This window comes from Strigops habroptila, chromosome Z, assembly GCF_004027225.2.
Source record: "Strigops habroptila isolate Jane chromosome Z, bStrHab1.2.pri, whole genome shotgun sequence".
NCBI lineage: Eukaryota > Metazoa > Chordata > Aves > Psittaciformes > Psittacidae > Strigops > Strigops habroptila.
Genome location: NC_044302.2, coordinates 85,894,895 through 85,920,772, shown reverse-complemented (window position 1 = coordinate 85,920,772; position 25,878 = coordinate 85,894,895). Strand labels below are relative to the sequence as shown.

The following is a 25,878-nucleotide window of genomic DNA, read 5'->3' as shown; positions in this document are numbered from 1 at the left end:
AGACTGGTCAGATTCCTAATAATGTACAGGAGAATGGACAAAGGCTACAAGAGATACAGCACAATTTTCTTTTCCCTTTTCAAATGTAAATTCTTTAGTGTGAAGTATCTGGTCATTAGATAGTTTACATCTGGGGTGAGAAAAACCTGAATATCATAGGGCAAATACAGAACACCATAATCAACCTGGTGGCTGGTGCTCTGCTGCCTTCTTTCTTGATGGCCCTGTGACAGTAGTCACAACAAAATACGACTGTTCCTGGTGAATACTCTTGATCAAATCATAAACACAATTCCATTCTCAGGTCAAAGGGATGGTGATGTGAGGTTCTTCAATGCTTCTCTGCTTTTCACTAACTCTAACCAAAAGTTTTAATCATGGATTGACAACTGCATTAGCAGATTGTCCATGAAGTATTTGACACCACATCCTACAAATGCTCTCGATAAACAGATTCCATTTCACATTACTTATAAACAATTAGAATGCTTCTCTAATATGAAGACAACCTTCAGACTGACGTGAGAAATGAATATTTTCCATGAGAGCTTCACAAGGCTGCTAAGGGTGAAAGGCAAATTCCCTTTACATTTGTCATTATTCCTATGATTTTTCATTGATATCGGATAGCTCAAGTAAGTCTGGAAGCAGAACAGGACATAAACTAGGAAGGGTACAAACAGTAGTTATGCTACCAAGTGAGTTTTCTACATTTTAAACAGATATTGATGGCAAAAGCCTGAAATTTGGAAGAATTCATAGAGAAAAATGATGGCTTCAGTTACCACACTATTAGTCCAGCTAACATTCAAGACTATGTCTCATGCAGACATGTAAGCTGATTATGTTATCCCACTAAATCAGATTCAAAGCACTACAGGACTTTTATTGCTTCCTGTGCTTCCAGAATGTTAATTAGTTTATGTTGCTACAGCTTTGAAAATCTGAAGTACAAATGATAAAAATTATTCTGTTCAACAGGTTGATTAGTATTACATTTAATTTCACTGCTTTGATATTTCAAATAATAAACATACAAAATTCAGGATGAAGAGGTTCTTTTGGCTGGTGAAGTGTGCTTGCTCTGTATTTCTTTGGCACACCTTGTACAGAAAAGAAAACAATACTTTCTTCAAAGTCTCCTGATCTATAAAAATGAAGAACAGACTGAAGAACAGCCTTCTCTAAGGATAAAAGACACCTTGGAATGTTGTGTTTGAAGGCAATGCTGCAGTATCATCTCAGCTAAATGTTCCTCCTGTATATATAGGAAAGAAGCCATCAAAGCACATGGATGAACTTGAGTGTCTGATGTATACAATGCAAATATTTTAGTAGCAGTGAAACATTGTCCAGCTGTCTCTTCTAAGCTTTCAATCCAGTTTAGCAGGAAGCCAAATGGTCCTAGGCTGTTACATAAATTTGGTGACATCTGAAAGAAGTGGTGTGCTCAGTTGGAGAGACAGGTTTTGCATGGGAATATGTCGTATTAGGAAAGTTATAAAGCAGCTGGAGATTTAATACAGAATCTGTGATGGATAAAATCCAGGGCTACTGGCTGTGCCACTGCCTGCACTTAGTCACACCATCTCTACTCAACTAACACATGAGACATATTAACAGTGCAATAATTAGTACACATTCCTGTCTGCTACTTAAAACTTCACTCCCAGATGCTGCTTTGGTCTGATCTCAATTTCATTACCTTTGATGATTCCATGCACTTCGTAATGCCAGGATCTCTTGCTATTCATTAGTCTCAACAGTGGTTAGGCAGACACTAGCTGAAGCCAGGTTTCTAACAAGAATGCCCTTGCTTTCATTTCATGTGGCCAACTTCTGGATATTACTGTAAATCCTTCCTCCAAATCTCCTGCAATATATGTTCACGTATGCTTGTGCCTAGGCGAAACAACTGCAGCCATGAGAACAAAATCAGGCAGCTAGATAACAAGCCAAATGATTAATAAAAAACCCCAAACCAACAAGAAAATCAACAAAAAGTCTATTTTGCAGGAAACCACCTTGAGTAAGATAACATCTGTTATTTAACCTATCTTTGTACACACGTACACACACCTACGCTTTCCAGTTCTTATGGTTTCTCTATACACGTAACGCTTAAAGACACCTAACAGTCTACTACTGCTGGGCAGTCAGACCTGGTCATCTTATATAATATTTCTGCTAAGAAAATGCTCACAATGTGTGTTAATGATGACATTTTTTGTTTATAATTTTTAATAACTAGATCTCTCATTTTTTTATCTCATTGTTCTGGGCTTTGTCTCACCTTTCTTATCTACTGGCATATCTTTCTGGACAGCAGCTATAAATGTTTGAATGTGCAAAAAATATGCACATTTGGACACTATCAGTGGATAGCCAAAGGCTTAGCTTCAGCATTAAAAATTTTAAAGTTCTTTTAATTTAAAATAAATATGGAGGGAAAGATTTCATGCAAATGCAAGTTATCAAGGTTTAGCTTGAATTGATCCACAGAAAATACTACTTTAAAATATCTTTATCTACCTCTTCGCTTATTGTTATAGCAAAATATGCTGAGTAAAAGGGAACAAAAGCCCCAATTGCCTAGTTTGCAACGACTGGAAATATTCACTAGAAAGACGGAAATTGTGAAGCTTAGCAGACGTTGACTTTAATGAACATTTTGGGATTGAGTTGTTGCAAGTGTTTATACAAACCATTCAAAAAAGGAACAGGGCTGGTATTTTTCTCTATGGGGAAGACTTTCTAGAACTTGAATTTTCTTTCAACATTTTTATTCAGTGAAAACCAAACTACAAAGCTAATGCTTGGAAGAAAGAGTAGTATACATCTAGACTGACAGCACAGGCCCTTTACAACTGCCATTGTTAATTTTCAGACAGTTTTATTTCAAACTGGCTTAAATATGTTGTATTCTCTATTTTCAATTTACTTTCTTTCTTCCTAGAATAACATTTAATTTCATCTTCAAAGTTCAGAGATATCCCTAGCTAGAACTTCAATATTCCCTCTCTTTTTCTGATATTAAATTTGAAGAGTGTCATGTCTCATTGCACAATCAACATGAATTGAAGAATGGTGCAATGGTTTAACTTCTGTTGCCCATAATGAGCAATTTTTCAACATGGCTATTTCACATCATGTTCTGTTTCAAGATACATCTTACACTGCTCTACTTACTGATGGGATGGAATAAACAAACAAAACCAACAAGCTACTCAAATTCCTCAGATTGGACAATGACTAATTAAGTGTTAGCATCCAGGAAGGGTGTCAAACCAAACAAGGGACGAATGAAGCTTGTTTGCCACACTCTTAACCAAAAAACTACTTATGAAACATGTAACTGGTCATCTTGATAATGGAAAAATAAACAAGAAACATAACTCATTATAGCTGGGGTGTGCAGAATTTGTCCAACTGAAAGTGCCTGGGCAACTTACAAGGAAACCAAAGCTGATTCTGCAAACTCCTCCATCCAAGTAAGATTTAACCTCAAGAAAATTACCCAAGTAGCTACAATAGATTTTTAATATAAAGAATGAGACCCTTTAAATGGTATGTGCACTCTAATTTACGAAAGAAAGGAAAAGGCGGCACTCGTTCTGAGAACCAAGGTCTTATTTGACAGAAGATAGTAAAGTGTGCTAATTCTCATGGGCCTGCTCCTACCACTGAATGTTTAACTTTAACTTTTTGACTTGTGCTGTGAGTTAAAAGACCTCTTTCCCAGTACATTGTTCTCCCGGGGCCAGCATCATCTCACCTGTCCAAAAAGGAAGTTGGCTTCACAGACTCTTGTTTACATGGAATAAAAGCTTCACTTTAGACTATTCTGCTTTAAAGTCAGCTCTTTCCAAGTTGTCTTCTTAGAAAAAACTGCCATTACACAGCAGTTAATTCCTATTTACAGGCATTATTTTAACAACAGTTTAATCTGTTTCAATTAATACGAAGTAGAATTCAACTCTCCTTCCATCTGCTCTCCTAAAACTGACACTAAATATAAACTCAATTTAACCACTCTGCCAAAATTTAATAATTTAATTAACTTGACTACCTAACACTCTTTTATTACACAATATACTAAATTACATAAACATAATTTTTGGCACATGTGTAGTTTAATTCAAAATCTGAGTTGGACAGCACAATGCAACAATTGGCAAATCACAGTCTTATCTTGGCTTTTGTAGTAATAATGTCTAAACAAAAGTAGACATTTACTGGCAACAGCAAACAGCAGAACTTGTGTCTTTTCCTTTTCACAATTCACAGTATCCTGTTGGCAGTTGTTATACATTTCTAAGCACATTTTGACAGCTAAAAATGTCCCACATAATATCTCAATGTAATGGCTGTTTTACATTATATTTTTTGTATCTAATCCACTTAAAAAAATGATGATCCAATTATTTTTGATACAAAAGAATTCCTTAGAAATTCTGGTAATTAAATCTAGCAACCTGGAGAATTCCTGAAGTGTCCTATGATTTTTTTTTTTTTTTCTGTGATCTCATATGAGCAAATTCAAGACAGCTCCTACGCAAACAGTATCCGAGTTGCTTCAAGCATATGAGCTTTATCAAACAGATTTAAAAGATTATTGTGCTGCTGCTCTGAAGAAGCAGGAATGAGGTGAGACAGAAGTGAATTGCCACACTTTGAGCTCACTGGCTGACCTTCCAACCCTTCCTCAACTTGTTCCTGCACACTCCAAAGCATAAAGCTGCCTCTTCTCTGCAAAAAAAGTGAAGAAAATGGTGTTGGAATGTAAGAAAACATCATAACAAGAGAGAGAGGGAAGCAGGTACTTGCCCTTTAATCTTTGTTTTGCATAGGAGATAACTGATTTCACTGGAGTTTGGTTTGAAGCAAAGTAATCTTAAGTGAGACGTGATTGCCCTGAGACTGCTTTTGTTTGAAAACCTTATGCTTTCTGGTTTTAGCGTAACACATACAAGGATTCTATTAGAGAGCAATGATTTATCAGTATGCTTACACTGCAATCTTGACAACATTTCTGTTTTATTAGTTTTACGATTTTCTTAATGAAAGTTAGCTTCTGGCTTAATATGGAATTTTCATGGGAAAACACAGAGAAAAGTATTTCTTATACTAGCAAAAGGTGATCACAGAACCTCGGAAGTTCTTGACGAGTGCAATATATGCAGATGTTCTACCAAGAATACTTCAAGCTTCTATTAAAAAAAGAAAGATTAGGTACTCTAAACAAAAAGAAAGCTTTTAGAAAGGGCTATTTAGGTGTTAAATTTTTGTAGGATAGGTAGGAATCTCTTTCCTTGTATATACGAAAGAAATATCACACAGCACGTGCAGCTGACCAACAAACTTTTTTGAAAGCATGAATGACTCATGCAAAATGTACAACCACCTGTGAAGACTTTGAAATGCAAGCAGATAGTGCAGGGGCTGGACAAGTGGGGTGCTCAAGCTTTGCTAATGATACCTTCTCCCAGACTGTTTATGTAGTGTGCTAAGAGTGTCAACCGATGTGGATAGTACTGGAAACTTTCAGGCGGAATTAACTTCTGTAGCCTCTTAATGTAGTTTCACCTATAATCCACAGGTCCATATCAGAGAAGAGCAAAGAGTTTGTTCAGGCCCAATTGCAACATTTCACAGAGAAGCCACTGATTAAAGCCAGACATACAAACGGTAGAAGACAAGGAAAACATGAAAAAAAAATTGTCATGTGTTGCCCATTATCTCCATGTATCAGCTGCAACAGTCCACACTTCTTCTGTGACATCTTGATGCATCAGGGGGGCCCTAAGAATAGCTTTGGTATATCTATCTTAGAATGGCAGGAACAAGTGAAATTATACCTAAAGGCCTCAGGAAATATGATATTGGAAAGATCTATCACAATATGAAAAAAACAAAAAACAATTGTCAATGCATTCTTTTCACCACTTCTCAACACAGAAGCAAGAGACCTGTATAGGTTATATCAAATGCAAATACACAGCCTCATAAACCAGTTTCCTAAAGTGCTTTTCTAAATACAAAGGTGTGTTTAGCATAAGAAAGAATCAGCTTCATGAAAAAAGTCCTGGTTGCTCAGCTTGCATTGTATCTGAAGCAAATGGCAGTTGTCTTCCTATTCTAAAAAAGTCAGGGGAAGCAATGCTTTGCTTGGGGATCATATGCCCTAGTGTTAACCCTAAACCCTTTGACAACACTGGGGAATGAAGCAAGGAAGAAAAGGTAGAGCCTTGTTTCTTGTACACGTGGGACAAAGAGATAGTGACCCATGGGTAGGTTTCTGTACGAAAAGTGACAGTTCTCTGCACAATGTTAAGCCTTTATGGGTATATGCCTTAATTCTCTAGTATTTCTAATTCAATAATTCCATAACTCTTAGGGACTGAAGCTACTAAGGACTAGCTGGAACTGTTTACTCCTTCAGTCATACAGACATCAGCGCCTTGAGCCTCAAGTATTAACTTAGACGTTTTACAGATGGTCAAACTTCTCGTCTGGACCAAGAACTTGGACACAGGCCTGTGTGAAACACAGCACAGTCATTCTCATGAGAAGTCATTAGGCCTTCTCATGTCAGTGAAGGCCTAATTATTTTGGAAAAGAATACTACAATTCTTCTGAGCATTTATTTGCTCGCTCTCCAATTCTTTTTCTATTTTGAAAATTGTAAGCTATAGATGGAGTTTTTATGACCAAGTATAATTTCATTTGAAAATTACACAGATTTCATTTTCCCATGGAAATAACAGGCTTCAACCAAATTTTAAATTCAACTTTCTAAAAATTATAATAAAATATAATTTTTTATATTTTTTAAAGAAAAAAGAGAAATATCTTATAAAGCTTACTATAGCCAAAAAAAAAAAAAAAATTCAATGTAGACAATTTTCATTATATATGTCTAACTAATTCCCACAAAATGTCATGCTTCATCTAAACTAACATTAGTTTGGACTTTGATCTTGTGGGAAAGTCAGAAACATGCAATATTCACCCTAATTGGAAAGTGCTTTGGCATTTCAACATCTTAAAGAAAGTGGGGAAAATAAGTTTGTTCCACAAAACTCCCATAAACCAACCTTCTTTTTTCAAATTTCAAGAAAAATCTTGAATTTATGCAAATCAATGAGAGTATAACACCATAATTGCTTCAATTCACCTTTTCTACATCAGCTGCATTCTGACCACCACTCTTAGCAGAGTACTTCGACCTTTCTACACTCTGCCCTGTCAAGCACACTGTAAACCAGGCCCATTTCTACAGTCCACATTTCTTTTGATATTTGAGCAAAGGGTAGCCATGGTTAAGTGGCATATGGGAGGTCTTTTTGGGTGTTTGTTAGTTCCGTCAATCTTCGAATTCTTTTAGGTCTGGGACATGGTGTACAGTTCTGGTTTAAGACCAGGCATGTAGATGCTGCTCTGGAAAGGCAGGATAATGAAATCATCTTATAAGAAAAGAGCATGCCCACACAGAGCCAAACAGAAGACCCACAAGAAGTAATTCAAATTAAATTGTCATAGAAAAGCTATTAATCTTGGGTATGAAAAGCAAGACAGCTATGTTTCCAGGGTGACACACAGGACTTAATATTCTCCATCAGGACGTATAGCTTATTAGCCTGCGAAGATGTAGCTAGTTGCTTCACATCGAGAACCAACAGGAAGATGGTGGGCTATGTCCAGTTCACTGTTCTCTGTTTAGCAATGAACTTGGTAATCTAAGTTTAGCAGAGGGGGGGAAAAAAGCTTATTAGCTTTTTTATATTTAACTGCCTCCTACATGCGTATTTGTGGCAGTGGATTCTAAAGAAGAAAAGCTGTGGGACAGCAGAAGATAGTACTGGGCCAAAAAAGCAGGAAGAGTAGTGCTGATGATGAATGTATTTTGATTGAAAATACGAATTATCTGTAACCCTTGCAGGCACGACATTGTGGAACAGCCTTCAGATAAACAGTATGGTAAGCAAACCTACCTGGTACTGAAGTTGATAAACTTCTGGACAAATTTGTATGACAAGCGTTGGTGATAACAGGGGCTATATTATGGTTCCCAGGATGTTTCCTTGGCCCTGCTTTTCTGTGACTTGACACATTTTTAATTAACAGGCACACACCAACCAAGTATAACAGATGCCCATAATGAGGCTGTGCAAGCAGCAGAGCTCCCCAGCTGTTCTGGCTGCTTCCTGATCCTGGGACACAAGGCCTGCTAACCACTTTGAAGTGATCCACCAAAAGGTGATGTTAAAAGAAGGCAGTGAAGAATGAGTAGAGATTTTTTTTTTTTTTTTTGGTACTATAAGTTCACTGATTACATGGTTTTGCAAAACTTCCCTGTTCTAGGGCACACACTACCACAAACCACTCCCCAACTACCTACAGATCAAAAAGTGTCATACACTGGATGGTAGTAGGTGGAAGAGGCCATCTGGAAGTGCCTATCTTGCGGATGAGAGAGTGTTCTGGAAGTATAGTAAAGATGTCCTTGATACTGTGCATAGACTCTAGTTCCACAGAAGCTGTCTGCTGAAGCTATCCAGTAGGAATGGTTCCAATATTAATGTTTTACTTTTGAAATTTATGCGGATAAGAAGACAGGATTTCTAAGGTAATTGAAAAAGCACAAAACATGAGGAGCTTATTGTGAGAATTCAGAGTGTTCTTGCCTCCTCACTGCAGCTTGTGGCATGAAGAATTCTTTTTTAATTTCCTTTTCCTCTTTATCCCATAACTGACCTTGTCCTTCGGCTGTTTCAGCCTCCTGTAAAGCTGACATCTGCAATTTTTTCCAGAAATGGCACAACTCATAAAATCAACTGGTTTTTTTTCCTGGACTAGGTTCTCAAGTGGTATTATTACTTTTATAAGGTGCTGAAATGATACGCTTGATAGCAATTGAAATCGCAGTGTGAATAAATTGGTTACTTTACATCGTCAGTTTCAGAGAAATACGAGGAATGCATTAACTGAGATCCCAGACCGCTGCACTTAGGTACATGGTCAAAACTTCATCCTCTCTGTTCAAAGTCTAAATGATTTTGGTGATTTTATATCAAATGTCACTTCTTTTAATACTCCCTTTATTCATTTTTTTTTTTTTCCTTCTAGAACATCCCTGTTACTAAGGAGAAAAAAAAAAAAAAAAATTTATACCAGCCAGTTTTTATGTGATTTCTCCAAATAGAGCTTAGTTGCTCTCTGAACACTCCAGTGTACACTTGCTTTAGATAATATCAACCAGGATAGCTGAAGTCTTGTATTTAAGCCAGTAAAGCAAAGGTGTGTGATTTGGGTTGGGGCTAGTTATGGGATGCTAACATGAGCTGGTAAAACTTAGTAGCCTCCAACAGAAGAGTTAGAACAAGTTGCTGGAGGATTTCTCCTCTACCCAATCTCTTCTGGTAGTGATTCCCTGCTTGTAATAGTCTTTTCTTTTTTTTTCAATGTCAAACATGTTTCTCCTGCCTTTCTGTAGGTAATTTTCTTCTGTTCCTGAATGAATATCTTTTCTTCAGTCAAATCTCTCCTAAACCCTTACTCATCCTAAAAGCTTAACAATATGAGAAGGAAGCAACTAAAATTAGGAATTTAGAACCCATATGCAAAATCTGCTGGTTTTCAGACTGTGTACTTCCAAAAGGACAGACTCTCTCCAGCTGTTATCTGTAGTGAATACATTAACAGCACTTAAAACATCTATCTTTCATGAAGAAACAAACTCAGTTCTCAAACTCTTCCTAAGGATAGCTTGTGATTACCAGCAGCTCCTAGCTTTGCTCATGAAGAACCACTCATTTTCAAACATTGACAATTTTCTTGACTCCACTGGCTGACAGGCATTTTTGCCAAGACATTTACCAATACCTTGGTCTTCAGACAGAATTGCCTGCTGTCTCTTTTCAATCACTTCTGTAGACTTTTCTTGTACTTTCTGTATCTTTAGGTAGTGTTGAAGTTGTCATTTAATCTGTCATACATCTACATCTATGTTGGAGACATACGCTGCTATACAAATTAAACAGTATTACATCTTACTCTGCAATTTCCATTTCTATTAAGAACATAAATATCATCCTTTGTATTGTGAACATAAAATAAAGAACAGAGTAGAATCATCTGTCCAGGGATTTTTGGTGGAATAAGCATGAATCAAGATAAAAGAGAGAAAACACTGGTCTTTAAGCTCTATGCTATAAGTCCCTCTCTTGAAGTAAGGGAAAATAACACAGCCATATTTCAAGATTTGGTTAGCTAATTTCTGTAGAGAAGAAAAAGTCTAACACTGAAAAGCAAACCTAAGATCTGTAGCATGATATTTCTGTATTTTCTTTAAGACTCGAGAATTTTAACTACTCCTTGCTTTCATTTTTGCTGCAACTCAACAAACTTACTGCCACTACGTAGCAAAAGCAAACAAGGAGTTACTGTTCCAAGTGTTGATGTACCACTACAGTAAAACAGTCTGTTGGCCTAACAGACGACTCTCTAACACTGTCTTTTTCTAGAGTCCTTATCCAGTTGAAAAGTTCACCTTACCGTATCAGTTATTTTTGTTTGGAGATATTTTAACTTTTTGTTCCTAATGGAAGCCAGTTAGAAAAATGAGGGCGAGGGGTTAAACATACATCTGGTCTCCCTATTTAACGTGGAGGTTTATCTTTTGCATGTTGCTGATGATAATTTAGAATGGGGGGGGACAAAATGGAAAGAAAAACTTCCCTACCCTAGCACTTGTATATTTTTGTTATGAAAACAGCAGCCTCCATTTCTCATTTGACATACGAAATAGCTCTGCTATAAATGCCTGTATTTTTTAGCTTTGTGTTTAATTGTTGGAGCCAAGAAAAGGAGGTGAAGAAATAAGACAGATCTTACTCGGGCTGATACTGTTTAAAAAGTAGGCAAGCATGGCTCTCATTATATTTAAGTGAATTAGTCTGTTTGCTTTAAAAGAGAAGGGAGGGGGAGGGTGGGAGTGGGAGAGATTAACAAGCCACCAAGGGCCTGCTGTAAGATTTTGACACTTTTAGTGGCTTGTGACATATGACTTGTGAGTATCAGCTCTCCTTCAAAATCAGAAAACAAATCTACCATTTGGATAAGGAATGCAAAAAAAGCAACAGCAAAAACTCTGCTACAAGGTCATGTTAACCAGGATTCATTAGCAAGGTATTTATTGGAACAAAGGAATGAGATAAGTTCTTTGACTAAACTCTGAAATTAGTATTAAATATCTGGACGTCACTAACATTTATCATCCTTTGCTAGCTAAAGCATATGTGATGGACCTCCTGAAGACATTAATCTAATGTGTCCAAATACAGCAATAATTTCTACCTATTCTCAAGATATTTCACATCATGAGCTTTTACATCATAAAATCAATAAAGAAAGGTCTCAGAGGTGCTTACAGCAATAGCTGCACAAGGACTACACCTGAAAATATCAGTGTATCACATCATGAGCTTTCACATCATAAAATCAATCGAGAAAGGTCTCAGAGGTGCTTACAGCAATAATTGCCCAAGGACTATACCTGAAAATGTAAGCGCACTTTTCAGTTAGGGCCCTTTCGGGTTCTTTGGAAACTTCATCTTAAGCAGTACATTACTTTCATCTTCATGCAACCTACTCGTCTATTATGTCTGTGAGTTTGTAACAGGAGTTTTGCATGTAGAACTTCTATAGTTTGGCACACAAAACATGTATAAATGAAGAGCTTATATAGATATTTCTGACTGGCTACTGTGAAAAGCAGAAAGATTCTGAAACTACCATGAAAAAATATTTTGTTGAAAAAACAACAATACGAATATTAGAAAATGCCAGACTGAAGTTTACTCAAACATCAAGCTTATGTTCCCATCACCATTAAGGTCTTCATGAGAAGCATCTGGTAATCTCAACTTTAACTGAAGTAACAGGAGGTAGTTAGATGTTTTACGTACTGGTTTTCCTGCTCATCATCACAGGTACATCTTGAGTCTGCATTGGTGTGTGAGCACAGGTATCCTGACATTCGTGACTCCCTTTCTAGGGGTTTTAAACTCTGATTATGGTTTGGAGGTCCCTAGACAAGAGTGCTGACTAATACTTCCTCCATCCGTACAGTGGCTGGTTGGGGTTTTTTTAGCATTATTGAATTTAATAATGCTAAAATTATTAAATTCAGACAGCACTAAAGATATTCCTAAATACAAGCACTATGGTTTGCCTTATTTTTTTTTAATTTCATTTTTGACGCAGGAGTTACTACAATTCAGTCTGTACTGAAAAACTACATCAGTCTTATTATGCCCTGGGTGTAGCTGGAAACAAAAGGTTACATCTTGCTGACCTTTATGGTCTATTCTGTCCTTTTATAAAATCAGCAAAACCAAAAAGGAAACAGTTCCACAGAAAAATTATTACAGATATTTTACAATAGCATTTGTCTCCAAATCCTCATCTTTGCAAAATGTTTCCTGTTTCATAAGCAGAATCATCTGCAAGCAGAGTCCACAAATAGATGTGTGGCAGAACTGAAGGAGTAAAGCAACCATGGTGAATTTTGAGCAAATCTGGATAATGCTTTGAGGAATTATTTGGTGTGTGGTCTGAGGCAAGAAGCCACAGAGAGGCGGAAGTTAATCTTATGTACTCCCCAGCTGCAGATATGTCTCTTTCAGAGCAGACTGCAGCAGGAGACACAGAAGAAATGACCAAGAGACCAGATTAATTCCACATGAGCCAAGTGTCAGCCTCATTATATGTATTTTCACTAAAGTTGAAAAGACTTTAACTTGGATGGCTGTCGTTTCAAAGAGGAGTTGTGATATGTAAAAGTAACTGTAATACATTAAGCTGAAAGAATAATGTCTGTGACACTAAAGGGGGAGTATCAATAATAATAATAATAATAATAATGATAAAATGGTAGGAAAAGAAATAATAATAAAAAAAAATGTTCCAGTAGCTCAACAGCAACACATAGGCAGCATTTCAGGGGAATTAAGGCAGTCTCAAAAATATATAATAGGGCCAAATACAATAAATATGAGATGGAGCTCATATGCTCAAATTTCTTTGACTGATAAGCCTACAGTAAAGAGAGTGAAATAGCAATTATATTTTAAGTGTTTAATTATGGAAATAATATGGGCTCTTGAGCTGAAACCTCTTAATATTCATAGACTTAAAGCAAAACAAATTTTGACATCACTCGTGACTATAACATTCATGCAGCACAATCAGATCTAGAGCTCAGCTTGACAGGACAGATCCAATTTGTGCCTAGACCCATGCTGTTTGGTTAGGAGCTATTTTGTCATTAACCTTTGTATTATGCTATGCAACAAATTTGTTGAGTAATCTTGATAGGGTGCTTGCAAGAGAGGCTATAGGATACTTTTTTTTCCCCTTTGGGAAGTTTTTTCTAGTCAAAGGACAAACATCTAAGTCTGCTAGAGTTAAGAATTAAGCTTACTCTTTCCTGTTCTATAAGACAACAGAACTGCCTTTGCTATTCTTATATCCAAACCTTTCTGTAAAAACAGAATTATTATCCTCTGGGCAGTCTTTTTTTCCTGGCACTCGTCACAGAGTTACTGGTGTGTTTCACAAATAATTTGCTTTCATAACACCCTTGCGCTTGTAGGAAGTATTACCATCCTCATCTTATAAGCAGCAAAAAGCCATAGATTAGAGTCAAATATATGTAAAGATTTTGAGGTACTATGGATAACATATATAGGACCTGATATTTCATAATATTAGTACTTTATGGAACTCCCTGTGTTCAAAGTTTAGTTGCCTCAAACTATCCTTGTGCCAAATTTTCAGTCTTCTCCCCTCTTCCCTTAAGAAGATTCTTCCTCTGTGTTGCTTGATCATTGTGAGGATCATGAGGAACTCAGGAGTCCCCTAGCTGTCTTTTTATGCCCAGGGTATCTTCACAGCACATGGTGAAGGACATGAGCCTTTAGTATCCCTCATCCTACATCATTTTTCCAGCCTTTAAAGATTTCAGTTTTGCTTTGATTAAAAAAAAAAAAAAAAAAAAAAAAAAAAAAAGTCCACTGTGGTCATCTTTTTAGGTCTTTTGGAATCTTTCCAAAGTTCAAAATTCCATGAACTCTCCTACAAAGAAAACTTGTGTTGGACCTTTTCTTTCCCAACCAACTTAGTTGCAACCTTGACACTGTAGCTGTTCTGTGAGGTATATGCAGCTGAAATGCATTTCCTCATTCAAAGCAACGTATTTTATACACTGTATTTACTAATAGTAATCTTTCTGTCTTCCATACAGTGGCCTTAAAATGTTTTAGCAATGTTTAGTAAGTTCAGTCTTGTAACTCCTTAATACACAGTTATGATTAGCTTGAAGCAATTGGCAGTCACTGTTTTTGACTGGTTTATGCCATATGAGAAAAGGAAGTACCAAGGAATAGCTAAGTAATATATAGCTGTTACATAGTTTAAATGCCATGAGATATATGGACTGGGTTCCAATTATCACTCCTCAGGTTACTCAGGTATGTGAAGCTGTGAAAGAAATGTTCCATATATTTACATAGTACTTTGAGAAGAGGTCTTTGTTAGTATTGCCCCGCTCCCCCTGTCCTGCAGTATCTCCCGCTGTATATTGTCAGTATGAAACATCACCATTGCCAGGATAAAAAGAATTGCCAGTCTGGATAGAACTGCCGGTCTGCATGTTCTCAGTATTTCCCTCCATCCTCCTTAGCCTAGGACTATCCACAAAGCAAAGCCTAAGGGAAGCAGCAAAACTGCTTGAATCAAGCCTACTTTGGGCCTCAGAAAGGGCATAATTTGTGCCTTCCACTGCTAACCTTAGTACATTTTGTTTTAGCTGTTTAAGTGGTATAAAATATGCATTGCCCTAAGAAGTGACTCATTGCTTGTGTGCACTCATGGGTGCTTGGAAGCAGAGGTGATGCTGGTCTGTGAATAAAAGCAAACAGGCATGATAGTAAATTTTACTGTTGGCAATAATCAACATACTTACATATGTGCCTTCATCCAGCGTCTTCACCTGTAAGAAGCTGAAACAACTATAATTTCTTTCAATTTCTTGCATGCTAATCACTTTCTAAGCTATTTTTGTCAGAACCAGATGAAGTGATAATTTGAAGACTTTGGATGCCTGGTCAGACACCCAGTGAAATTCAGCTCTTACTAATGTCCTTCGTCAGTTTACACACAATAGAGCCTTAGTGTAGCCCTCTGGCCAAATTGCCTGCTGCTGACCCAGCTACCTGGTAAGGGTACCACCAAAACCACATATGTTCTTCTATGGGAGGGGGTTATCTTTTTGGCATCTAACAAGCAGACTAACAAGAATTGGCCACAGCTCAGCTCATGTGGTTAGCTCTAGACTCCTTCTGCTGCATCTTTTCACATTATCATTAGTTTTGCAGTTAAGATCCTCAGTGAGCACACAATTTCTGTATTGCAGTTATTAGCACTAGTGTTTTGAAAGGAAAGGTGTCCTGTCATCAAAATGTGGGCCACATGCACCACTCTGCTTCCCCCAAGACGGAGGAGAAGGGCACAGTGAAGTCAGCTAAGGTTGTACTTCAGGAGGAGGTTTTCATTAGCCTTCTTGCCTCCACAGGTACTAAGCAGAGACTAAGCAGGTACTTCATGTGGCTAAGAGAGGTAATTCCAGATGACTATGGTTTACACTTCTAATGTTTACCTCCAAGAAAACCACAAAGGCAAAATGTGTAACTGGGAAATCAACAGAACAAAGTTTGTTCTCAATGTAAGTCAAAAGACTGTTTCACTGGACATCAGGAACTTTAGCATCTCCTGAAATATAAAAATGTATGAAAAAAAGCATCAAATCTGCAGTCTTGTAAAATCCACTTCGTATTACAGTCATCCCATATTCTATTCTATTCTGTATATTCCCTTTCTCACTGTAGTAACCAAACTTGTGACTATGTAATCACTTTAAATCTTAAAGATAACCTTTCAAAATGTGAGTCACTTGATAACACTAAACATATCAGTCACAAAACTACCCTATTCCACTTTAACCCTACCCCTCCTCAGAAAATTTAAACGCCTAGAAGTTTAGGATATCTTTATGTCTTTCAGGTGTATGTTTCTCATAATAAATATTGTTGATAGTACTGGCATAGTAAAATTTGAAAAAAATTTGAAGAAAATTCGAAGAAATCCCAACCAAAGAAAACACCAACTTGTTTCTTCAATAACAGTAGTTTGCTTGTGGCTCCTTCAAATAACTTATTATATGTGAGGGCAAATTTGCCCATCTTTCTGCTTGCAAGTAGTTTGTACTGACTTTGACATTAAGAATTAATGGGTTATTATTCCTCTTGAAGAGGACAATGTGAAGAAGAGAATCCCTGAGCATGTACCTCATAGTATCTAGTATCTATAGAATAGGGTCAGAGGAGACACAGTGAGATTGGGAGTGGGAAGAGTTTATATCCCAATTCCAAGTACAACTTTTAGAGAAATTCAACAGGCTTAATGGCTTCATAGGTTCAGTTTGTGATGCAGTGAGATGACATAGGACAATTCAACATCACCAAGAGTTCACTGCTGCCAAAATGGGTAAGCCACACTCCCTCTCTCCACTCTTCTCTCCCACTCGTGACACATGCTACCCCTATTTCTTTCTTCTAATTCTTTATAGTGTTGCTCTGGGACTTCTCACACTTCCCATCCCCTTCCTCTAATGCAGACACAATATCATTTATTTATACCCATCCTCCACTTAGCACCATAACTTAAATCCCAACTAAACAACATCCTGAATGCTTCATCATTCCCTTCCCAACTCCCACACAGACTGCCTACAGCTGCACAGATGTGCATCAGGACCCTGAAAGAAAACTTATATTTCCTTTATTTCTATGCAGTGTTTGAAACTCTAGTATCAGTGGCAGAGGAAGGAAGAGCAACTAGACTCCTCAGGTTCCCCATTTTCACTTCTGACCCCATGCAGGAAGAGGAGTCAGGAACTGCAAAAACCAGCTAAGTTTATTGTCCTTCGCATATGTTTTCCACCATGAAAGGAGTAGCGTCATATTGCTTTCCTAAATCAAGGTTTATGAAAGATCTGATCACTTTTTTATATAAAATTGAAGAACATTTATGTTTCTAGTATCTGTAGCCTTTTCCTCTCTCGCACAACACCAAAAATTATGGAAGGGGGAAGGGAGAAAAGGAGTGAAATTTTTTGGTGAAGTTTCAACATTTCCTTTTTCTTGAAAGTCATCTTCGGTGCGTGTGAAAATTCCTCTCTAACTGTAGAAGATATACGCTACTGACAGATTATTTAGAGGTAAATGTGGAAGGGGACAGGCTAATAATTCTTTAGGCTAACTATAAAATAGAATGCTTTACAGCTGACATTGTGAGTATATCAAACCAGTAATTGGATGCACGTGTTAGGAGCAGTAAAAAGGCATTGTCCAGTTGTCCACCTTACATGGGAATCTACTTTGAGAGTATTCTTTGATTTATTGTTGCAATTAGAACAGAATGTTCAAAGTAAGAACACAAGTGACCTAATTTAAAAACAAAGAGTGCCTTTAGAGCCATTATTTAACGTGTGACCTGGCTCACTTGTAACCATTTCTTTCCTCTGCAACTTCCATTTGTTGCACTGTACTCATTAAGTAGCATAATCAGTTTTAATAATCCACTCACCTAATGAATTCAGTTTTAATATCCATTCAGTGATTAAAGATTAAGCCACTTCTCCCTCACTCCTATCCTTGAAGATTTTCATTTTCTTCATAAACACACAGAGTTTCTCACACTGACTTTTCAAAACTTCATGTAACACTGTTTCCTATCTCCTTTTTACTATGTTGCAACTAATAGGGACGTTTTACAACAAACTAGCACTACAAACAGAAACAATACAGCTAGGGAAGCGTTATTTCTAGTTAACAGAACTAGTGCTTACAAGTACCATTGACGGCTTTCCTGTGTTCTAAGCATCTGAGCAATGAACGACTGAACTATGAAAATATTGTATCAAAAAAAGTTGTTGAAACACAAGAAGGAATTTGTTTGATAAGTAGTGATACTGGCATACCTATCAACCAAAAAAACATATATATGCTAACATTAACTAAGTGAATTTTTTATTTCTGAACTGATAATTTCATTTTCATATGCCAAAGTAAGCAAAGGTTACTTTTCCATGCAATCTTATCAAGCTGATGGTGGTTGTTAATGCCGATTCAACTATCTGCACTGTTCAAAATGGCAAAGAGGTCAGTAGATGATAAACCCCAGAATAACAGGCTAAGATAGCTCAGTATTTTATGGCAACTGCAAGCATTGGTAGCAAGTGGTCAAATTCTAAAAACTGAAATTTTGCTCGGTGGTATTTTGCAGAAGAAGGCACTGGTTCAGAAAGCTCTTCAGGAAACTGGGAAAACAAACAAAAATGGGTCATGAAGGGAGTATTATAACAAATCCCAAATCAACCAAATAATTACTCTGCTGACACTGTTTCTATAGTCCCAAATATTAAGCTTGAGAATAGAAGTACAATATTGTTTACAAAGAGGTTTTTTCCCTATTTAGAACCTTCCTTGTACAACTATATTACTTGCTCAGACTAAAAGTCAAGAATCCACTATGACAGGAGATGTTGCTCTATGTTCATACAGGTACCTGCTATTTTTAACTTAAGACACACAGGTTAGCAAGATTTGCTCACAGAATGGTTTTTCTTTTCAGAATGAAAGGCTCTGCAGAATAAATGAAAACTCCCCTATTGCAGGATCTGATCTGACTCCCATTGGAAGTGAAAAAGCCCCTATTTACACACATGGCTCAAAGACATCTGAAAGTCATCTTAGAATGCCTTATTTCAAAATAGAGGATCTTATCCTACGAGTGAATGCATCCAAGATGTTTCAGAAGTGTAAGCACATTCTATAGTGCTCACTCAGCTAAAGCCATCTTCAAGGGAAGTTTGACCGAGCCACCTGAGAACCCTCCCATTAAAACAGCAACATGGCATCTATGAGCCTGCATGCCCCTAGATTTCTTTCTTCTGAGGTTTTAAGATCAAACTTCCAATTGCCCCCAACTCTATTTTTTTTTTCTTTCCCCACTGCAAGTGGCTATAAGTTAGATTTATGAAGACAAAAAGACTTCTTACAACTGTGTATTTTGAACAGATTTATGACAGGACTACAGTATCAGCATGGAGGGTCCACAAGACAGGAATGCAGTAAGGGTAACAGGAGAGTGTCATGTAGATGTTAAATAGCACAATTCTTTCCACATTCATAAATCCTAGGTGCCTAAGGTTGTATATTGCTGGTTATAAATTATGTAACTGAGTTCTGCAGAAGAAAAAAAAGAAAAAAAAAAAAGCCTTAAAGTGAGAAATCATCTCCATGAGAACTTATACATTTCGTATTAAAGAATTTCCAATTACTTCACTAAAACAGTGTTATTTCCTATTTTAAGTCTTTTGATTGCTAAAAATGTAAACCAGATCTCTATGGAGAGCAAAACAACAAAACACATATGCCTACTAATCAGTCTTCAGAAAAACAGGGAAAAGTTCTCACATCAGTTTACAAACATGAGCTCATGAGGAGTTGGTAAGCCCAAACAGGTAGTTTAAAAGACGTTCAGTAGGAAAATAACACATTTTACCAAGTATTCCAGTCTGGTTTGAGCTTTACAGCTGAGATTAAGGTACCTAACAAGCAGTATGATTTCATTACACCTGAGGTATAGCAAAAAAAAAATGAGTATTAAACTGAGTGTACTTAATCAAAACACATTTAATGCTGTTTTTATGTATATAACCACAAATACAGCACAAATCTGTATTTATATGTCATGTATACAAGCACACGCTTAAACTCTTGGTAGCAATGTTCAGCATTTCTAAAAGACTGGTTGTTTACAATCTTCTGGGCTACAGAATGAGGCTTAAAATTTTCTTGCTATTAGTCACTGTGTTGCTAACCTGATCCCACACTAACTAAAGCAAAACCAAAGACTATTAGGGACTTCAGAAGATCCTAAAGCTATGTATAAAAGATAATTGCATACTCAAGGAAAAACCTGGAATAGGTTAGCTGGTGAGAAGTAGCTAATTATTACATGCTAGTTCTCCCAGTAAACACTCTTATTCTGCAATTGCAGTGCCTTTGCACTGTTTGGATTAATTCAGTTTGGATGCTTAGAAGGCAGATTAATAGAACCTCGGTTGAAATAAACTCTTTTAGCTTTGCTTGGTGTAAATCAGCTCACACAGCTGAGGATCCAGCCCCTTTTTGCCCACCTTCGAAAGAACAGAGGTGACACCAGACAGTGGCTGTGCCGCCATCTACTGTAGGTTTTGAATAGAACTGCTTGGTCTAGTGCCCGCAGGAATCGCTGCACCAATTCTTCCCACTAATATCCAAGCTCAATGACACAGACTCCACTCCCTAAACACGTACTTAAATAATGGCCTGATCCTGAAATCCTTGTTCGTGCAGGACTCCCCCTTACAGACTTCAGGTTGGCTGCTGCTATTCAAGCATTGCATATTGTGTTACCATGCTTCAGCTACTAAGATCTGTTCTGCAAACTAGAAGTCTGTGCTTCATAGCGCTATTAACAGTTGCCTTAAAAGTCAACTGAAAATAGTATAACACTGGAAAATACATTCAGGTTTTCCTGAACCAGCTTATTATGTGTCATGTAGCCTGATGAATGCTATTCATTAAACCCAAAGTTTCACCGTCTTCAAGAAAGCTTTCCATGGAAAGCTTCAAGTGAAGTCAGAATCTGCACACACGCAGTTCTTTCTCAGTTTAATATATGGCTTAATCTTCTCTTGGTCATCCCAGATCTCAAGTTATAGTGAAAACTTTTGTGTTTGTTCTTTGAAGGCGTTTTGGTTTTGTTTCACACACACCCACCGACACACACCCCCCAACTACTTAAGTCTCAAGAAAGCAGTACAGATCTCCTTATTCACGCATGCAAATGACTGTCAAGTAAAGGGGCAAGGAACTTCACAGCTGTAGTATTGAGGGATGAGGTAGTCCTAAGTAAGTAGCTGCATTTTGAGGACAAAACTCCATATGCAAGGAACTATAAACCAAAACCTAAAAAGTGTCCTACTTCTATCTAGTGACAGACACCCGCTAGCTATGCTAAATGCTGTAAGTTCCCCCAGCCTCCTGACAATGCAGTCAGAAGCCACCTTTGTTCCTATTACCCCATAGGTAGAGAAAGGCTAATGGAATAGTTCCAAGAAATCAAGTCAGAAAACATCTGCCAGAGTAAACTTCAATTTAGCACACTCTGCACAATATTTATAGAGAAAATCTATGAGTGCTGCTTGAGCCATTTAAAGGCTGGAGACTAAATTCTGTTTTCTGAATGTTTATTCTGACTTTCTCCAACTGTTCTTCTTACTTGACAGTGCTTAATTGGCAGACAGCCATGAAAGCTGTTGTCTAATTACACAACATATCATGATCTTACAGCACTACCGATAAGACTTTACTGCAGAATAAATGGATTGTAAACACTAGCATATGAGAAAAAGAAAATTAGCTCCCAAATGCGGATATTTCAAAATCTTGTGTGACAATAGTCACTATTATTTGTTTAGGAAAGCATAATTTTGAAAGAGGAACTTAGAAATTAATAACCTTTAATGTTAAATGGGCTACAATTTAGTTGGCTGTCTGGCTAACTCTTTGTGCATGGTGGAATTCTATTCACATGTAATTACATATTTTAGATTATCTTAAAGATACCATATATTTGCATGGATTCAGTCCAGCTGGGGGTTATGGCAGTGTTATGATGGCACAGCTACACATGAGGTTATGAAAAGCATAGATTTTGTGAATCACCTGCAACATTTTGCTATAGAGACACCCTTGAAATAAAGGCACAGTAAACATATTCTTAAATGGTCTCAGGCTATGTACTTTTGCAGAATACAGAATTTCACACTGCAAATTATAATGACTATTAAGGAACATAAACCTGTTTGACTTATCTTCTGCTAATAAGATCCTAATTGTTTTGTGTTAAAAGATATTGTACACTACATCTGACTCTGTGATTTAAGTGTGGTTAGCCAGTTGCAAGTTTTAAGATGATGGGAGTCCTTTCTTCACTGCACATAAACTTGAGGGACAGGATACAACTATGTATAATAAAGGCACTGTTTTGCTTTTATAGGAAACAAATTACATTCTCCTCTCTTTCTGTAGACACTCTGCAGATGCGACAATAATGATTATATCACCAAGAATGCCAATTCTCTTTCTCATGTGCTGACTGGAAAATTAGGAAAAAAGAATCACACTCCACAGTTGCAGGGGGTTGTTCTTGCATGCAGACTGAAAAAACAGAAAAATGTATATGTGCATTTCAGTGTAGTCTACCTTTTCTTGGCAAGATCTTGAAGAAGCTCATGCATGTGAGCAACTGAACAGTTCTGCTGGTTAAGTGGGACTGCTCAGAGCAGTAGTTACTTCTCTGAGTACAATGTTGTCAGACTGGACCCCTTTCACAGAATGGCTCGATGTTCTCAGAGAAGCTTTCAGAATCCCACTTTAGGGCAATGATGCCGTCCTCCTCCACAAACAAAAGTAATCTAAGAAATACGTTGCTGGGACCTCATGCCAAACAAATTCGAAGTGAAGCCTTCATCATAGCTCTGTTTTTCAAGAACTTGGCTTCTTACGAAATATGGACAGGGAGGTGGTACGATTCAGCTGCTTTGGCATCTAAAGCTTTTACAAATATTAGGAGCATGATAAAGTATGAAGCTGCAAGGTGGAACAAGTGAAGTAGTGACATATGGTACTGCAGCCTTCTCCTCACTGTTTCTAGCCTATATTATGTGTATTTAATAGAAATACAACTGAATTAACAGAAGTGTCTATCACACGGCATAGCAACCTGCTGAAGAACTCCATACTTTACACATTAGCTAACAAGAGATCTGCTTAAGCCACTTTAAGTTGTTTTAATTTAGCAGAAGATTTATCCCAGATTTCTCTGGATTTATGTAAACCAACCCAAGAACCAAAACGTGGTTCTCCACCAGTGAAGCGAGTCAAGAGAGCTTCCTCGAACAGTGGCATAACAGCATGCTCCTATAGTGGGATGCAGTCACATAAGAGTTACAATGCAATATATTTTGATTTACTACAGTTACTTCAGTTTGATATTGTACAGACAGGAAAACTGAATAAAGGTTACATTTCTAGCACTGACAGTGAAAAATACATTACCAGAAGCCAGCTAGTACTAAAAGCCTAATTAGTGCTACAGAAAACTTCAGCCGTGGAAACAGCCATATGACTTTTGCTTTGAAATAATTTCTAGGAAAAAAAAAAAAATTAAAAAAAAAAAAAACCAAACCACAAAACCAAAAAAACCCCAAACAAAAACCCCCCAACCAGAAACCCATTCGACAATGAAACGCGTGTGAGGTCTGTGGGAACGCCGCCCCAGATGTTTACAATGGGGCAGTAGCGGTACAGCGGCGCTGCCGCCCGGGAGCGGCGGGGCGCACGCCAGGGACGCGGCAGACACCGGCATCGCCGCACCGCGGGCGGCTGCGCGGCCGCGCACCGGCTGCTGAGCCCGCCGGGCACCCCCACGGCGGAGAGCACACCCGGGCAAGGCCACAGCCCAGCGGAGCAGCCCCTGCTCCTGGCTGGGGAGGGGGCAGTGGGGGAGACAAATCTTGTGCGGCTCAGGGAGAAGAGCGCGTGTGTGTGCGTGGGGGAAACCGATGCATTGTTTCAATACAGCGTTCTCGTCAAGACACTTTAATGACAGGGGATAATGATTTTCAGATTCGGGAGACAATGCCCCCACACACACACGCTCCGCGCCACATCCTTACAAATCTTTCTAATTTGCTCTTCTGCCAGGAAAAGAAACAAACTGTGCTTGGCGAAGCCATTTGCAGAACAAATGTAACCGGAGAGATCTGCAGATAGGGGCTGGCGAGGAGCGTAGTCCCGGAGGAGCCCACCCCCCGTCCCCCAGCCGCGCCATCACCTTCCCCTTCCCTTCCCTCCCCGGCTTGGGGGCTCGGGCATGCGGGGCCAGGTCTGCCGCTGCCGGGCGCTGGGCTTCGGGGCAGCGCGCCGGCAGAGCCGTACTTACTGAAGGGGCAGTTCTCCTTCTTGGTGCCGCTGACCTTGCCGTTCTTCTCGATCTTGAGAAAGTACTTGTTGTAAGAGTAGAGCTTCCTCTTGCGCACGTCTCCTTGGAGGTGATTGTAGCTCCGCACGTGTCTCCCCGCACTGGAAGGAGAGGAGAAGGACGAGGGGAAGGAGGAGGATGATGAAGAAGAAGAGTTGGTGGCCTCCGGGGACAGCATGTCCTGGCTGAGGTCATGGCAGGTGACAGGCACAGAAGACACCAAGAAGAGCAGCAGCAAGCAGCAACAAGGCAGGTGGGAAGAGGCTGAGGCACCATTTGTCAGTATCCATTTGCACATTGTACTGAAACTCTGGGCGCTGGAAAATGTCTTATCAAATGAAACATACTGGAAGGGTAAAACCTGGTAAAAAGCAAGTAGAGAGCCGGTGGTTGCTGCTTCTGGTTAGATTCCTCTGAGCTCTGATCTGGCCTGAAGTAAGTGCACCAACATCCATAACTCAGGGGACAAATCGCCTCAGAAGTTGCTGCCTTTTAATCCTTCGAGTCCTCCCTCAGAAAAAAGAGCTGTTGGACTTTTTTTGGGGGGTAGCTGTGGTTAATCCTCTTTCCTTTTTCTCTTCCCTCTCCACCCCCCCACATGCACACACACTCCCCAACCTGGTTGGAGACTTCCCAGTAGTTATTTTGTTCTCTTGCTCACTCCTTTCTTCACCATCTTAGATGCAGAAAGGTCTGAAAAAGAGATGACACCAAAGTGAACAACAGTAACAATAACAACAAAAATAACTAATAACGAGAGGAAAGGGGTGCCAGAAGGGATTTTTCACACATACCCCCTTACACACGCACTCACACTTTGTGGCTTTGCACCTTCTTCTGATCCCCACCCTCTCGCCTTTTGCAAATCCCAAACCAGTTGCACGACACGTCCTTTCTCACTGACAACCCCAGAGGAGGGAGTTTCTTTGTTTTGCTTTGAATTCTCCAGAACAGTATTAAAAAAAAAAAAAAAAAAAAAATTCAGAGAGAGAGAGAGAGAGAGGGAGAGAGAGGGAAAAATCCCAACTTGTACCCCCCTCTTCCCTTCCTTTCTTTTCCCTCCCCCTTTGGTTGTAAACAGGTTGGAAGCTGTAGCCTAAATGTCAGCGATTACAAGTCAGAGGTGGGATGTGCCTCTGGTGGTCAACCCTTATTTGCAGGGGGTCAAGCAGAGGTAGGACATCTGAAACCCGTTTGCAGCTGGAGTGAGCGGTGCCTGCTGCGGAGGAAGCCCCGGGAGCTGCCCTCGCTTCCTCTCGGGCTGCAGCGGCAGCCGCCGCCGCTGCCTTCGGCTCGCTGCTAATTGCTCCTAAAGCGTCCTTCTCCTCGGAGCGCCGGCCACCAGCATGGCTTAGAGACTCATGCTTTACTAATTTCCCTGTCCGCCAGGCTGAACCAATCCCCTCCAGGGAGGCTTCCCTCCCCCTTCACCCTTCTCTTCTCTCTCTCTCCCTCCCCTCCCCCCCCCGAAAATAGAAACTTGTTTAGCGGAGGATTTTATTTTATTTTTTGGGCAGTGAAATGATTGAGAAAGCCACCTGGAGCTTGTTGACTGCTAGATCTCTCCCTCCCCCCGCTGGAGGAGGGGTTGGGTGGAGAGGTTGGAAAGAAGTGTATACTACAGGCAGACCCTGGAAAAGCAGATTATATGCTGGTCAG

General features: G+C 38.8%; 1 protein-coding gene across 3 annotated transcripts in view; it reads right to left on the bottom strand.

Annotated features, from left to right (window-relative positions):
- FGF10 (fibroblast growth factor 10) overlaps positions 1-25,161 on the bottom strand; it is a 59,810-nt gene extending 34,649 nt beyond the window's left edge. The window contains exons 1-2 of one of the 3 annotated variants that reach the window (XM_030470353.1): positions 25,014-25,161; positions 24,181-24,912 (exon numbers count right to left, since the gene is read on the bottom strand). In XM_030470353.1, coding sequence (XP_030326213.1) covers positions 24,181-24,517 — 337 coding nt within the window. In that variant the 5' untranslated portion in view covers positions 24,518-24,912; positions 25,014-25,161. Of the gene's footprint in view, positions 1-23,830; positions 24,913-25,013 lie in introns of those variants that run through there. The other 2 variants (XM_030470352.1, XM_030470354.1) reach the window with 2 other exon arrangements.
- Between the last annotated feature and the right edge of the window lie 717 nt (positions 25,162-25,878).